Below are 16,839 nucleotides of genomic sequence, written 5' to 3'. Positions count from 1 at the left end.
AAGAATATGTGGATGGAAAAGCAAACTTCAAGTATCAAATTTTCCGAATTTGTTACATATGATGCAGAATTAAAATTATGATGATTTATTATTTATTATCATCATTTATTTATTATCATCATGATTTATTATCATCATCATGATAATGATGATGATCTATTACCATCATCATTATTTAAAAATAAGATAGTCTATTCCCACATTAAAGATTTCATAGAATAACTATTTCACTGCTTCTAACGCAAAAGTTGTCCCTAACATGCCACAGCTCCCCATTCACTTTTTCCTTGGTTAGCTGTGTTGGCTTAAGGTACTTCAGAGTTGGAAAATGGTGTCTGATTAGAAGTCAACATTTTCTATCAACACTTCATGTGGAAATTTTTCCTTTTATAGGAAGTGACTTTCATATACAAAAAGCATTACAATGGAAACTTCCTGGCCAGCTCAACTTTTGAGTGCTAACCCTACCCCTACCATTGATTCTTTTTATGATATGAGATTAGTCCCTTCCTGCTTCTAGGAATAACAGCTGCCATTAGGATGAAACAGATACAAGGATAGTACTTTGAAGATTAGATAAAAAACCTAAAGTATGACAGGTCTAGGGTACCAAATGCTTGTTCCTAAGCTTAGGAGCTTTAGCAGCCTTAAGATAAAGCCTTTGTAAACTTTGTAGAAATCCTTGAGTTATGTGGATTTCAATATGAAAGTGAAACTGGGGTTTCAGTCATTTTGCTTGGACTGCAGTAGCTGATTGTTGTCTGTGATAGAGCTCTGGAGAAGTACCATGGCTAAGTATTCTTTACCTCAAATCTCTTCATGGTGATTTAGGTCAGAAGGCTAATGACAGATCTACGTGAGACTTTTTGCTTTCTGCTCATAGATATTTCAGCTAACCACTTTCTGCTTACAGACTTTATGACCTTCCTGCCCTTGTTTTTCAGAACTCAATACTTAAGAAGATATTTTTAGCAATGTGCAGCTGTAGCTTGTAGCACTGCAAAAGAGCTTCCTGACTCAGAGATCAGCTACTCAGTAGCCCTGACATTAAATCAGATCAGCTTGCTAGCTGCTCTAAGCTATATTAATTGATTCTAGCCCACCAAGGGACCAAACATGAAGAACAGTTAAGACACAGGAAAACACCTGGTGGCCCTGAAGTCACAAGGTACAATGCAAGATGCTGGAAGGGCTGCAATATAGGGGAAAATGGAGGCTGAGACATTATAATTGCAACTTCTGTGAAGCACCAGTAAAGCAGGCTAACAAAGGGAGATGGTGAATTAACATGGGAAAAATAATAAAATCAACTGAACTTCCCAATGTGTCTGGGATTTTGTCCTGAGAAAAGCTTTGATTATTCCGCTCCTAGCCAACACCTAGAATGACAACAAATGTTGAAATGGTGTTTACTCAATGGATAACTGGTTTAGTTTTTCACAATTTCTAATAAAATCATCAAATACCCAAAAATGGATAGTGTGAAATATATATACATTTGTAGTATGTTTTTTAAATTAACCTTGTACTGCCTGTATATAGGATTATAAGGCTTACACTTTACTTGGAAAAGGTATGGAAAATTATAATCACCTAAATGCTTAAGATTTAACTGAAATTAATGCCACTCTTAATTTGATTTTCATCAAAGTGTTAAGGAGAGCAAGACATAATATTAGGAAGTCTTGAACCCAAAAATCCTTAGCCAATGATCTGCGGGACTTTAATTGGGAGCAAAATTTGGTCTTTTTTTATTCAGGAGGGTTTAGGAGGATTTAGAGACAGCTATTAGTATTGCGGTCAGAAACTTGAAGTTCTTTCTATTTTTGTCATTCCTTCATCTAATCATTTTCTTTGCCTTTAAAATAGTGCAAAAACTACATCTCAGTTAAGACAAGATGAAAAATCTGCTGTGTGTTTATTCCAAGAAATGTAAAATTAGAAAAACTGGGAAAATTATGGGGAAGAACTGCAATGCAACAGTAGAAAAATATTCAAAATGCAATTGTAAGGGAATAAATTTTCTAAAGTACCTGACATAGGTTTGCATGGTTGTAGCTTTTCTGTTTATCTTCATCCCTTTAGGGTACTACTTTTCTCATCACATGCAACTCAAATAGCTCTTCTGAAAAAAACATGGCTTAGAATTCTACTTTTGCAGTGTGGTTATGGCACTCACATTGTACTGCATCATATCAATTTTACTTTTCTGATATTGTATTGTATATAATGAGATATAACGATATCACTCAATGCAGCAATTACAATGTAAAAAAAGGATGTGCCTGTTTGCTTATCTCACTCTCCTATCTTTTTAAGAAGTAAGTAGCTACTTTTATGTTTCGGTAGATGGTTAAAATTGAATAGCTTCTGCCAAAAGTCATCACAGTTCACAGTACTTGCATGTTTCTATCCCTTTTCAAACAAATCTGCATTTTATAGCTCCATTTGTGATTGCATTCAGCAGTTTAATAGTAATCAGCAAATGAGTGAGAAGTCTGCCATGACTAAACAGCCTTCCAGAGAAAGTACTGCATTCTTCTCACGTCCTTTAGAAGTAAAGAAAAAAGAATCGAAAAGTTCTAGTATTATATGTCCCCAGGAAGCCAGGTATATTCAAAATGCAAATATGTCCCAAAATGAAAAAGTGAGCTGTCTGCCGACGCCAGTAGTTTTTAGATTAATTTCCTTCATTTCAACCAAAATTTGATTGTTTCTATCCAGTATTATTCTGCTGTTTTACTGATGAGTTGGACACTTTTTGGCAAATTAGCATCAGGCTGGCTATCTGAATTTCAGATCAATATCACTGCTGCACCCCTAAGAGGTGATATAAGAATGTTTCTGTGCAAAGGATTCATTTCGTGTATAAAGCACAAAATGAACTTTGTCAATTACTGTCCTTACATAAAAAAGCTCATCAGAAAGTATGTATACATTGCAGCGGTGTTATTTTCCTATAGTAGAGTAATATACATAGGTAGTAATTCTGCAATCTCTTGCAGCTTTGTAATGATTTAATATGACTTCAAATTAATCATAGTATTTAACTGTATACTGGGCATGGTTTTCTTTCATCAATGAATAATTTTCTTGATTTCTGATAATCTATGAGTCTCTGAAGTCAGTGCCTTGTTACCAGTGTGACATGTGTGCACTGCCATTACACATGCATGCATAGCATCCACCCTGAACATGATGAATCCTTCTTAATGTTCTGCATGCAACTGAAGCACATGAAATGCCATATTCCCTGAGAACTCAATCTTTTGTCTTCATTAATAGGCATCTAATATCATGACCCTGTTTCCAGGTACGATCCCTCCACTCATTAAATCAGTTGTGCAAAGTGAGGAGGGACTGGCAACCAACGAAGGACTAAAGATGCTGGTGACCATTTCCTGTATCTTGGTTGGGGTCTTGCTGCTTTTTGTGATGCTGCTCATCGTCAGGAGGAGGAGGAGAGAGCAGAGACTGAAGAGGCTGAGAGGTAAGATGAGAGCTGTGGCACGCACTTCTACATGTGCATACTCCCTGAACATGAAAGTGCAAGTGGAGCGGCACTTGACCAAAGTGTTCAGTCCCCAGTTGATGTCATTTTCCTGCAATATGTAACCAACATAAGGCAACAAAGCATTTGTGTTTTCTACAGAAATTTCTTCTTTTTCATTTGGTAGTAAGTTTCTGAAAAATGACTCATGTATCCAATGTTACTATTTTGCATGAGGGAAAGGAAAATGATTGTCATGTACTGGTGTTTGATTGTTTTCCTTTTTTTTTGTTGTTGTTTGTGTTTGTTTCTCTTGTGAATGGTCTTGATAACCTAAAATAATATTTTTTTCAAAGAATGAAATCAGACGCTTTGAAGATGAGGGGATTTCAGTTTTCCAGCAGATGCAAACCATGATTACTGAGTTATAAAAGAATATAGCTGCTTGTTAATATAGGCTAGAAAACACAACCAGATATTCTCAGATTTGTTACCACATCTTTTTCCTTATGATCTGTTAGAACACAGCTATTACAACACTTTATTCTTCAGTGAGCTTCCATTGTTGCTGATCTGCATTTTCTCTAATCCTTATTCTAATTCAGGTGTTTGCCAAGTGAATGTTATAGATCTGATAAATACCCCTGACTGAGCTGCAGTCAGGCTTTGACCCTTGCATCATCCACTTCCTGCACTCAGCCCTGTAGGATTTTTACTAGCAGGCAACAGCAGACCTTACACTGAAGGTATTTGGGAGAAAACCTTTCAAATTCCACACTGACTAAATATTAAAGCAATTTATCATCTGCAAAATTAAGGCTAATAATTTCCAACAGCCACCAAATTGTTCAGTTTTTTAACTGAATCTTTTTAAGGTTTTTTTTAAGTCTTTTAACCAAAATATGATCATGGTATATATTACAACCAGGGCCAACTGTATGTATTTGATCTCACCTTAACATCTACTCACCTCTTTTGGGTCTCATTTTGTCCTTTGTAACAATAGTTTGGATGTTTTTGTAAAAAAAGGCAGAGGTACAAGGCTCTTAGGCATTGGTAAATTCTTAGATCAAAGAGGACAAGTAGCCTTATGGTTCACAAATAGCTCCAGAAATCAGGACATATGGACGCTTTAGCTTCATATTATATAATAGCTTTCTCTTTCAAAGCCTTTTGTCATTTACCTCTGTGCATTTTTGGTTTTTCATTAAAAAAAGGTTGTTAAAGGGTGAAGAAAGTGTTGTCTTATCTTCTTGGAAACACTGTGGAATTCCATCCAGTAATGAGCAGGATATTTTGAGCTCCTTGGCTCCAGGAAAAGATGGCTGTGCACATTTAGTTTTTCATTATTAATTTATAAATATTCGAAGATTTTTTACTTACGGTACCTTAAAGAAGGCTGATGATTGCTGGCCAGTATGGCTTTTGCATAATGTAAGATTTCTCTGAAATATTTTCTCAGAATATAGGAATTCAGAAAAATAGCTGAGCTTCTCTTAAGCATAGTCAGTGGCAAAGCATTCATCAGTACTTTTGGTAAAGGACATCATCATTTAACTAACATTTCTGTAAAAGCTACATCTCACTTCTTATCTAAATCTGTTGAGCTACAGCTCAACATCCCAGCCATCTGGCCCTGTTAGACTTCTGTCTGCGTACAAGGAATGAAGTTCTTTCTTCTATTGTATTTTCAGTCTCTGAGGATATTCCTTTATACATGGCAGTAACCAAATAATTTCTTAATATTTTCATTGATAAATGAAACAGATGAATATTCTTCAATTTTTCTGTGTAATTTTCCCATCATTTATTAGTGTCAAGGATTTTATCTTGTCCCTTTGTAATCCTTAGGTACCATTCCTCATCTGTGTCTGGTGGAAATTAATGCAGTATTCCACCAACAGATATATTAGCATCACATAGAGAGGTAACAACCTTTCTTCTTTCTGTTTATGGTCTCTGTATCAGCGCGGATCACCTTTTTGAGTACAACATTATTTTAAGATTTTGTGCTTAACGTCTTATCTACTGAGAATATCTGACAGTTGTCTGGTTACAGTGCAATAGGGTAACATTCTCCATTTTATAGTTATGGCTTGTATTCCTGATATATGACCTCATACTAATACAGATACATGGCCAACTTGTGGCCAAGCTACCTTAAGATCCAGAGTTTTATGCCTTAGTGAGCCAGCATTTTCATTATATTTTGGCTACCTAATTCTTGTGCCATTTTTAAACTTTCATCAGATATTATTTTGTTTACTCCAGACCACTGATAAAAATACCAAGTGTGTTGTCCCATACTGCATGATGAAAATAAATACTCTCTGCTTCTAAAATTGTAGTTTGAATATATTGAAACCCCCGTAAAATGGCTGCTATGTTATTTTTTACATCATGCTACTATGATATCAATATATTTTGAGGTACCATAACTGCTCTAGAGAAACGCATGTATTTTAATGTTATTTAATTGTATGTCAGTGAGAGTTTTTTCATTGTCATCAATTCCCAATGAATTTTAATCTCATTGTAAAAAAATCAACTTTGTTTGACACGGCTGATTGACCACAAGTCTGTATTGATTGGCCTCAATTATTCCATCTCCTTTAATTGATTTCATCAAGCCTTTCTTTTTTTTTTCTTTTTTTTTTTTCTAGTCATTTTGCTTATTGCCAAAATCAGATTGATAGAACTTCAGTAATTCAGACTTTTTTTTAATTCATTCTTTTTGAAGACTGATCCCTTGTTAGCTATTTTCTGTTCTTCTGGAGGTTACTTCATATTCTAAAAGTCTTACTGATAATCAGTATTGCCATTCTAGAGAGCTAAAGAAAGCAAAAGAAATCCTGTGTGCAGGTTTTCCTGATCTCTTAACTAAAAAAAATGTTTTGCTCTAGTACTTTTTATGTTCAGCTTATATCTGAATTAGTTTTGAAATTAAAATCCTGTCATTATTACTTGATATGTATCACCTGGTGGGGTTTCTTTGAAGCATAGGAATCATTTTTCCTAAATCACAATTTCACCATCAACTTTCTTCTAGTCTACATCAGAAAGAATAGTTTCCACAGTGGGACCTTCTAAAAGAATTTATTCAAGTTACAAATGTAATTCTTGCTTTTGTGACTTCAGGAGATGTGTTCTCTTTGAATTTGCTTGACAAAGAAGAGTGGGAATTGTAAATTTATTTGCTATACATTCTGCATGCTAACATTTGTATCTATGCTTATAGACAGTAGGTTTGTGGTTCCAGTTTCCATGGAACAAATGCAGAATAAGAACAGCAGTTTCTCCATTCTTAATCCTTTTACTCCTTGTTTTAGGATATGGACACAAGTAAACTTTTGCCTTCCTCCTGTGTCACCCCAGTATGATTTATTTCTTCAGAACTACATACTCTGTTTAGAAAGAAAGCATAGTTTTCATCAAAGCCTTGATTTTTGCCCAATTTAGTAGCTCCACAAGACAATTGACAAAAAGGTCAATTAGCTGCTGGAGTTCATGCAGCCATTCAATAGGTCAGCATACGTTAAAAAAAGAAACCTGATGACTTACCACTCTTTGTCCTTACTATTAACCTAGCTCCACTACTACCGTAATGGTTTTCTCTTTGTTTTTAAATCCAGCTCATCTTAATCCAAGCAGAAAGTAGCAGCACGGCATGATAGTTCAGAAGTGGCAGCATGCAATTTAATACTGTATCACAGTCCCTGATTTCCCAGGTGGCAAGCCAAATGTGTTAAGGATTTTAAAGGCGGCTGCCCCAGCAAATGGAAGTGAAGGCTGTCGTTGGGTCAGTGCCTGTCAGTTTAGTCAGGTGTGAAACTCACAGTGAGGAGCAGTTTGTCTATTTCACTAAGGCATGGGCTGTTGCTTGGCTGGAGCAGATCACCCCCTTCACTATGTCATTTATAGCCTCCCCAAGCCCTGTTTTCCCCACGTGAAAGCTGGGAGATAGTACACTGGCAGGGATACTGACTCATTTTATGAAGTGCTCTCAATTTGCTGCTCAAAAGTGTAATGTAGGAAATACACATTACAATCTGTAGTCTATAGTAGTTGACTTGTGAAACTGGCATTTCTCCTCCTGTAGCTGATGGTTTGGACACACTGTTACCATATTCAGTTGGGTTGAGGGTTTGCTTTGATGGCTACATAAGATCTCTTATCTTCTTGGATGTTTGTTTTGGTCCAGTACTACGCTGGCCTGGGTACAGCCATCATTAACTACAGTAATGCTGCTGACTATTATAATAATCTGCTTGAATAATTAGTACATTTAACCCTGCTGATGGAGTTTTTTCTACAATACCTCCTGGCTCAGCTTTTTGACATGTAACATGATTTTTCGTGGTGCCTCATGTTATTTTGATTAAAGATGCACAATCTTTTTTGCATCTCTTTGACCAAAAATGAATATATGTTAAGCAGCATTTGAACATGTGCCACATACATTTAATGGTGGGAGGGTAACATTTTTTCCAGATGCAGCATGGAACACGGCCATATGCTGTGCTGCACCTGAGAACACGTGATGGAGGTTGTTTGGTTTTTAATCCTGGTAAACAAATCTAGAAAGCAAACTGAACAACGTTGGGCCAGTTAACTTTCAGCTTTGTCCCTTCAGCTCTTCTTGAGTTGTGAATTACTTGCACAGGTATCTATGGCCTTTACTTAAGGAGGAGAAAATAGCATCTAGCTAGCTGCTAGCTGAATTAAAACAATATTTACATGTTAGATCACTCTTATAATGTTTCTATAATTTCTTATAATGTTCTAGAGGGAGAATGGGTGCATAGTCTGTTCATGATCCTCATGCTGCTAGAATAATGAAAAATATCATAAAGTTTGCTGAAAACACTATGACTTGGAATAGAAAATAAATACAAATGTAACCAGTGCGATGCACTGAGATGGTGGTTTATTTCTGCCTGCATCCCCTGAGTTTTAAAGGCAGGATATTTAATAGGATCACAAGCAAGTAAGTTGTTGTAGGTGAAGGATACCCAAGAGGTGATTAAGGAATAAAATAGGTGAGATGGAGAAAACAAAGTCAAATCCAGTAAATGTCTTGGCCGGTTCTGGTAGATTTACAAGCATCAGATAAAAGAAGGAATTTAAAGTTTCACATAGTAGAAGACTTGCTTAAAGACTTAGAACTTGGAATTGTTTTCTTCTTGGATTTGCTTCACTTGGTTGCACAAAAGGCTGCTTTGTTGCTGTCTGATATACTTAAGGACTCTAGAGTCAGCATTTTTAAGTGAGTTTGTTTAGCAGCAGACTGCAGGAGAACAAAGCATAGCTGTCTGCTTTTGTTAAATAATACTATAGAAATTATTATATTATGTTGATAAAGTTTTACAGAAATCTACCTGAATAACACTGGGCAAACTAGCCCTCAGCTGTGTCTTTGGACCTGATAAGTACCAGAATAACTATACCCCTAAAAGATTTTATGGTAATAATAGCAGCAATAGCAAGAACAGGGGGGCTATTTTTCCTTCAGCAGCACCTCATTTTGTAGGGCTGATCCATGTGAGAACGTGCCACCTCCTTTATTGTAATCAAAAAAGCTGACTTCTTGGAGACCTTGTTCAGACCTCCATGCAGTAAGATGAATGGGAAAATATTGGAAAATCCAATACCATGGAAATGGCAGGTTGGCAACTGCTGATCCAGCTTGGGTTTGACCCCTATTAGAGACGGATGTCAAAAGTTTTTCTTGCCTTTTCTTCCTTCCTCACCTGTTCACTTGCTAACCATGGCATAAAGGAAAAGAGATCCCCATTATTTGCTAAGCTCTTCCTTCTTCTATTATATTTCTGCAGTTTTTTCTAGTTAAGCTAATGGTAGCTTGTATTTCTCTAAGCATTTTTGGTGCTACTGAGGAATTTAACAGGGATATCTGGGGCATAAAAGCAGTTTCATCGAAAGTAAAGACTTTTAGAGATGATTTAATTCTTGCCACAGATCTGAGAAACAACAATGGTCTTACAGCTGATTCAAATAGATTCTTAATAATAAATCTGTAAAACAGATTTTCTGATGACATTTCTTCTGTTTTCTTCTAGATGCAAAGAGTTTGGCTGAAATGCTTATGAGGTAAGACTAGATTTCTTAAAATTTGAATTGATTCATTGAAAAATGACTGTCAACTATGGCATTGCATTTAAAAATTATTATAGAGATAGAGAAGTTTCTGTTTGAGTTTTTCTGAGAACCTTCTTTTCCTAAATCCTTTTTGAAAACACACTATTTGACTGTTGGCTAAAATCTAGGACACACTGATGGTTAGAAATGGGATAAAAAAAAACCAATTTGTGAATAGCATCTGTGAAGAAATACAATGGTAAAAAACTGAACACTCTTGTGTTAGTGGATTAAATTGTAGAAGCAGTGTAGGTCTGTTTGAATATTTGGCCTATTTAGAAAAACATTTTCATAATATGAACCAAAGTAATTGCTTTTCAGAAATCATCTAATTAAAGTCAATAAATGCTTGGATGCGAGTACCTCTAAATATTTGTTATATTTATGTAATTCACTATTGCTAGCTGCTTATACCCAAAGGTACAGAACAGCACGTAAATCCCTGTATTATTTCTCATTTCTGTTCCATCAGTTCAGCATCCAGAAATTTAATTCAGTTGTTGAAATGCAACAGAATAACTATCCTGGCACCACAATTCTTTCAAAGATGGAAATCTCATATCTTCAATGTTTATTGTTTTGTCTGAACTTTAAAATTTCTAAATATATTTGAAAATAGGATCACCAAAGGATTATTTTCAAGTATAAATGAGTTTTGGTTTTATTTTTAAGCAACAAGTTTGAGATGTCAGATATTTTACCAAATGAACTGTACTCTAAACTTCCTCACCCATGATTAACTTCACCTGCTACTGTAAGAATACACTTACCTAAGAGATAGAGAAAGTTGGTTTTAGTATCAACTCAGCTCTACACCATCAGTCTGCAAATATATCTGAACAGTCTCACTGATGGTAACAAGACTGGTCATGCTGGTCAGGTCATACACTTCCTATCTGCCTGTTAGAAACCCTTGCCAGCAGCAGACTGCGGGTTTAAGCAACGTCAGGAAGATATGCTCTTTATATTTTTCAGTGTAGCAGAAAGCTGCACACATTAGCATACAGCAAGTCTGTTCCCTAAAGAAACCCAGCACAGGCTGCCTGAAACTCCTGGACGAAGATAGTTAATCCCAGTGACAACCACACATAACACCTCTGAAAAACTGGTAAATGCCTTAACTCTGGCTAGCTTCACTATTCTTGTCACTGCCTCTGCAAGGCCATTTCAGTCTGACTCCTCTGACACTCAGAAAACTTCATCAAACTGCCAACATAGGTGCCTAACTTTGACCCATTTTTGACTCTGCCAATGTCGAACTTCAAATTAAAGAACTTCTTTTGTGCCCCCACCCCCAATTCCCACCCAATACACTCAGAGAGTAGACAGGTCCTTTCCCAGCCTTTAGTTCAGAGATGGTTTTCTAGGTATCTCGTCTGTCACCCTTTCTTTTTGCTTTTCCATTCACCTGAATTGAAATATTTCCAAGTCAGTTTCTCCCATCTCATTTATTAACAAATTATCTTGTTTTTATCAAATATTCATATTTTATATTTCTTTTCTAAAAGTATGAACAGAGGCAAATGACTAGTAAAACAAGACTTCAGAGGAATTAGGGGATATAGGGCTGCATTTACAGACATGTCATAATTTGGAGCTCTCAAAGTGATGCTGTTTTGTGGAGCCTGCTTTCTACAGGCAAAATGCTCTCTCACTTGTAATAAGTCTGTGAAACACCTGCAATGGAAACCTGAGCTACCCACAATCACCAGATGTTCCTGAAGATTTAGCATGTTAATAATCAAAGGATAATAAGTTCTCTCCAAAGCAATAATCATATATTATAAATTTCCTGATAGTTTATATCTTTTTGATTTCACAAAAATCTGCTATGATACAAATATCAAGAATTAGAGTTTGCTGTGGGTTGCGCCTTGCTGTTTAAGTATTGGACAAAGAGCAGAAAAGATGATCGTAGGAAGGTGTGAGGGATGGACAGAGCTTTTCCTTTGAGGAGATTTTTATGAGCATGCTTAAAGTGGATTAAGAATGGAGCTTTATTCTTTGCTTTGAAAGTCCCTGACTTTGGCTGTGTAAGTCAAAAAGAGACACAGGATAAACCCCAGAATTTAGCAGTTTAATGGGAACTGCACAACTTGTTGCTGATACCTTAAACTCACAAATAAAAATGTCTGCTGTTATACAATCACAGCTTTTTTTTGTGTTTCTCCTGGGTGGGTCCAGCCAACTTCTTTGTAACAGTTCACTGTGAATCAGGATAGCAATTGACTGATTTTCAAATTTTGAGCACAAGGCAAGGAATCTTTTCTCCACAGATATTCCTCTGTCAGGCTGATTACTTACAAGATTTAGTTTTCCATATGTTTCTACAACAACCAGCTTGGACAACGGGAAATTGTGAGGTGGTTTGACTCTCTGCCAAGTACCCAGAATGACTTTGGGTTAAGAGAGAACTATATTTAATCCCTTAGCGTAACTAGCTTGATAGGTTTAACCCTGTCCTGTGCATACAGTAATTTTCACTCAAGTAAATAATAATATAGAACTACTACTAATAATAAGAATAATAATAATAACAACAATGATAAGGGAAATAACAAGTGGAGACAATATAAAACTAAAATGAGAAATGAAAATAAACAATAAGTACAAGTGATGCACAATACAATTGCTCACCACTCATTGACCCATACCCAGCCCAACCCGAGCAGCGATCCATCCGTTCTGGGTAGCTCCCCCCAGTTTATGTACTGTGCATGACGTGCTGTGGTATGGAATACCCCTTTGGCTAGTTAGGGTCAAGTGTCCTGTCTCTGCTCCCTCCAGTCTTCCTGTGCCTCTCCTCACTGGCAGAGCATGAGAGACTGAAAAGTCCTTGATCTGGGTAAGTGCTACTTAGCAACAACTAAAACGCCGGTGCGTTATCAGCATTGCTCTCAAACTAAAGCCAAAACACAGCACTGCACCAGCTACTAGGAAGGAGAAAAAAATAACTGCTACAGCTAAAACCAGGACAGCTTCTCATTCATGAGACTGTTATAATACTTTGATACCCGCAGGGCGACAAAGATGATTAAGGGAGTGGAGCATCTCCCTTATGAGGAAAGGCTGAGGGAGCTGGGTCTCTATAGTTTGGAGAAGAGGAGACTGCGGGGGGACCTTATTAGTGTATATAAATATATAAAGGGGGAGTGTCATGAGGATGGAGCCAGGCTCTTCTCAATGGCTAACAATGATAAGACAAGGGGTAATGGGTATAAACTGGAACACAAGAGGTTCCACTTAAACTTGAGAAGAAACTTCTTCTCAGTGAGGGTGACAGAACACTGGAACAGGCTGCCCAGGGAGGTTGTGGAGTCTCCTTCTCTGGAGACATTCAAAACCCGCCTGGACACATTCCTGTGTAACCTTATCTAGGTGTTCCTGCTCTGGCAGGGGGATTGGACTAGATGATCTTTTGAGGTCCCTTCCAATCTCTAACATACTGTGATACTGTGATACTGTGATACCTGAATTTTTACAGGTTAGAAAATACTTGGGCATCAAACTTCAAAATTGCAATACTAAAAATCTTTGCTTCACTGCCAAGTCCTAGTGGCACTTAATTGCTGTTGGCAGTTTAGGATTTTATAACCTGAAAGTTGAGCTATGGTCCTCTGCAGAAAATAATTCAAAATTCCTTGAGCCACATGATAATCAGCAGCAACACTCTTGCTACTGCCAGTTTTCTGTTCTGTTTTTGGACACTCCGTGTCACCATGCTGCTGCATACAGAAGAATTAATTAGGCCAGTAATGAAGAGGACAGAGATCACACAAAACAAGGAACAACTCTTGAGCAGAGTGGGGAATTTTAATGAATATAGAGAGGCTTGTATTCCAGTTCTGGCTTGAAGGACCTTCCACATTACTTTGCACAAAACTATCCCTGAAGCCAAGAGTGGGATTCAGAATTCTCCCTTGGCAGGTGAGCAGCATAACTGAAAACTGGGGAACTGTCTTCCTGCTCCACATGGTCCAAACAATACATTCTGTGCAACACTTTCTGTGCATACTGTATATGAATATATATAGTATTTGTACTGCAGAAAAGCTTCTACATCTCACTGGGATTCTGGGATCTGCATTCTCTGTCTCCTTTATCTCCTGTTTCCCTGGAGCAAAGGAGGGGTGCAATGATGAATTTATTAGACTCAGTTATGTATTGCACAAATTCTGTATGTGTCTGATTGCATTCATGTAGCCTGCAACTGTTGAATTATTGATTATGAACTGAAATTGGACCTCAGAAATTCGGTTTCCTACTTAATCATAGGTTTGCTCTATGATCTTGAGCAAGCCCAAAGTAGTCCAACTTTTCAAGGGCATGTATTCAAGCATATTTGGCATGAAGATAATATATTAGTCTCTAATTCTCTTAGCATTTCAGCAACTTGAATGGGAACCAATAAGAGAGTGGCATTGAATTAATGCAGAGACTTTGCAGAGTCTTTGAGAACATCAATGTGGAATTTATCTGCATTTTAGGATCTTAAACGTCTTTGAAAATTCATGTACTTAATAAGCCATTGTGACTACTAGTCTCCACTGATTATATATGGAGAAAAATCTGGCAGCCTTTTGTTAGCTCTCTTGATATTTTGCTTCCATAATGATTAAATGAAACACCAGTTTTAAGCTATTTGAATGCATATCAGCTATCCAGCTGTACACGGTGTCAATGATGCCACCTAATCCCCCAGGTAAAGACAGAGATATTAAAGTTTGAGATACATAGATAGTCTTAATGCTGGGGACCACAAAAGCACAGAAAGCCAGAAAAAGAATCGGCCAGAAAGGTGTACCTGTGGGACTTGAAGATCCCACTCTTGGATTTGGAGCAGAATTACTGACCACAGAAATTCCACCTAAAAAGGACTTTAGGGGAAACTCTAAACCTGCAAGTTATGTCTTTCTCACATGGAGATACAACAGAAAGTTAAGGCAAATTGTCTAGAGATGTGGGCTAATCACACATGCATTAATCTCCCATGTAGAGGCTCACACTCAGGGAAGAAGTGAGCTTCTCATCAAACGGGTAAATAGTCCTCTTCTGATTCCATTAACAAAAATAATCCATTGCCAAAAGAGAGTTTTCTGTGATCTACAGATATTTTACAGTAGAAAATGAGCCTCCACTTGGATTTTAAAGTTCTTTGAAGTGTGAGCACTTGGATCACACTACAGGCTGATTTATCTTAATTTTTCTCAGCCTCTCTGCATAAAGAAGTATTTGCAAATGTTTTCTCTCCTCCAAAGAGTAATTACATCTAAAAGGGCAAAAAGTTCCTGGGATCTTAGTGCAGTCTGAAGGTTTCTTGGTGCAAGCTCTGTGCTAGAAAAGATTGTAGCACTCAATTTTACTAACCATTTTCATTTGCTTTCAGTAGACAGCTTATTTAAGAAGTCATTTTCTGGTACACAAACTTCAAAATGAAATTGTTTCAATTTGCATGATGTTGGAATAATTGGTTTATGTTCTTTTCTAGAATATTGAATCAATCAATTAGCAAATAATCCGTGAGTGCAGATAAGACTTGCAATTTTAGTCTTGAAACATCGATGGGACTAAAACCTTTATTTATTTTTTGCAATTTATAAATAGAATCCCTAGTTATTAATTTTCTTTTTCATTTATCACTTCTAGTGGTATTTGGATTCTGTTGAATGAAAAAAACCAGAAAAGTTAAAAAGAAAGAATAAATAATTAGAAATTACTCAAGGCATCATTTTCCTACCAACTTATTTGAGCAGCTTAATGTTTCTTTATTCATATTAATGAGGAATGAAAGAAAAAGTCCATCTTGCAAAGTGTTTTTACTAATTATTTTACATGACAACTCTTGAAGCAAATGATACAAAATTTTCAGGAGATACTTAACTGATAAGGAATAGTCTAAATCCCTCAACACTGTAAATTCATCTAACTGCTTGTCATGTGCAATGAATTAATATCATACACCAGTAATATTATTTTTTGTTTGAGCTGGACTGATTTTAAATTAGGAAATTTGAAAGTATCTTATCATTTAGGCTGAATGTTAATGTGTTTACTTCTCTTTTGTTTTTAGCAAGAACACCAGGACGTCAGATACGCTTAATAAGCAGCAGCAAACACTGAGGATGCACATAGACATTCCCAGAGCACAACTTCTGATTGAGGAGAGGGACACAATGGAGACCATTGGTAAACTCTTGTTGAGATTGTTTTCAATGGTTAATGTAACAGGCACTTGTAGGTGGACTTCCTTTACCCACACATATTCCCCACTGCACACAGGAAGAAAAAAAAGCTACAAAGTAATTTGCCACATTGAAAAGAGAAAACTGATTTTTTTTATCCCCTTTGAGTCATTTTGCACTTTAAGCAACCTCAGTACAGTATTTAAAATAATGCAGGACATTAGGAAAATGAAGCTGCTGAAAAGAGCCACTTGAAGGAAACGTAAATGAAGAGTGGCAGTTTTATGATTTTCATTTTGATTTCCCATTTGGCTCTGACTAGGCAGTTGGATCACTGGCATTACTTATAAGGAAAACGAAATTCTGAAACTAAAATATTGGTATTTAAAGACTTGCTGTGCCAACTTCTACAACTTTCATGTTGCATATTGTATCCACCTGCTCATAGCAAATGGCATTTCAACATTATGATCAGTTTTCAACTTTTGTGTATCTATGCAAAATTCAAATCTAAACTGTTTCACACAACAAAAAACAAGATTTCTTATGTGTCTGGCACATAGCTGAACTGCCATAAAAAAATAGAATTTTTTGGTGATGGTTTTTTTTTTTTCCGAATAGTTTAAACACAGCATGTCTAAAATCTCAACAGAATAAAAATATAACCTGATCTCATGATTGTGTGGGTACACGCTGTAGCAAGACCCTTCAGAATGACTGTTCTTGTTAGACTGCTAACTTTTTTTGGATCAAAATCTGTGTAGAAGCCTGTGATGGCTGAGAATGTAACAGCATCTCAGGGATGGTGTGGCTGGAGAGGAAACTCCACAAGCAGGGATCAGCATCTCTGCGTCTCCCATCCATGCCCACACTGGGAAGAGAGAAGCTGCTTTAGCCCTGTACCCCATCACATTTGCTGTCAGTCTGGTATGGGGATGGCCTCAGGGAACATTTCAGTTTGTGCTGCAGATTTGAAAAGGAGACCCATGCTTCACCTGAAATAAAGATCTT

At 36.8% G+C, this 16,839-nt stretch overlaps 1 protein-coding gene across 1 annotated transcript in view; it reads left to right on the top strand.

Annotated features, from left to right (window-relative positions):
• The window catches only part of DSCAM (DS cell adhesion molecule), a gene marked incomplete at both ends in the record, with an annotated part of 460,903 nt that overhangs the window by 414,388 nt on the left and 29,676 nt on the right, over positions 1-16,839 (top strand). The window contains 3 exons of the mRNA XM_080612812.1: positions 3,314-3,490; positions 9,568-9,598; positions 15,717-15,832. Coding sequence (XP_080468938.1) covers positions 3,314-3,490; positions 9,568-9,598; positions 15,717-15,832 — 324 coding nt within the window. The remainder of the gene's footprint in view (positions 1-3,313; positions 3,491-9,567; positions 9,599-15,716; positions 15,833-16,839) is intronic.

The sequence above is a fragment of the Psittacula echo genome, assembly GCF_963264785.1.
Source record: "Psittacula echo genome assembly, chromosome: 3".
In the NCBI taxonomy this organism is placed as follows: Eukaryota; Metazoa; Chordata; class Aves; order Psittaciformes; family Psittacidae; genus Psittacula; species Psittacula echo.
This window is presented reverse-complemented; position numbering and strand designations above follow the sequence as displayed.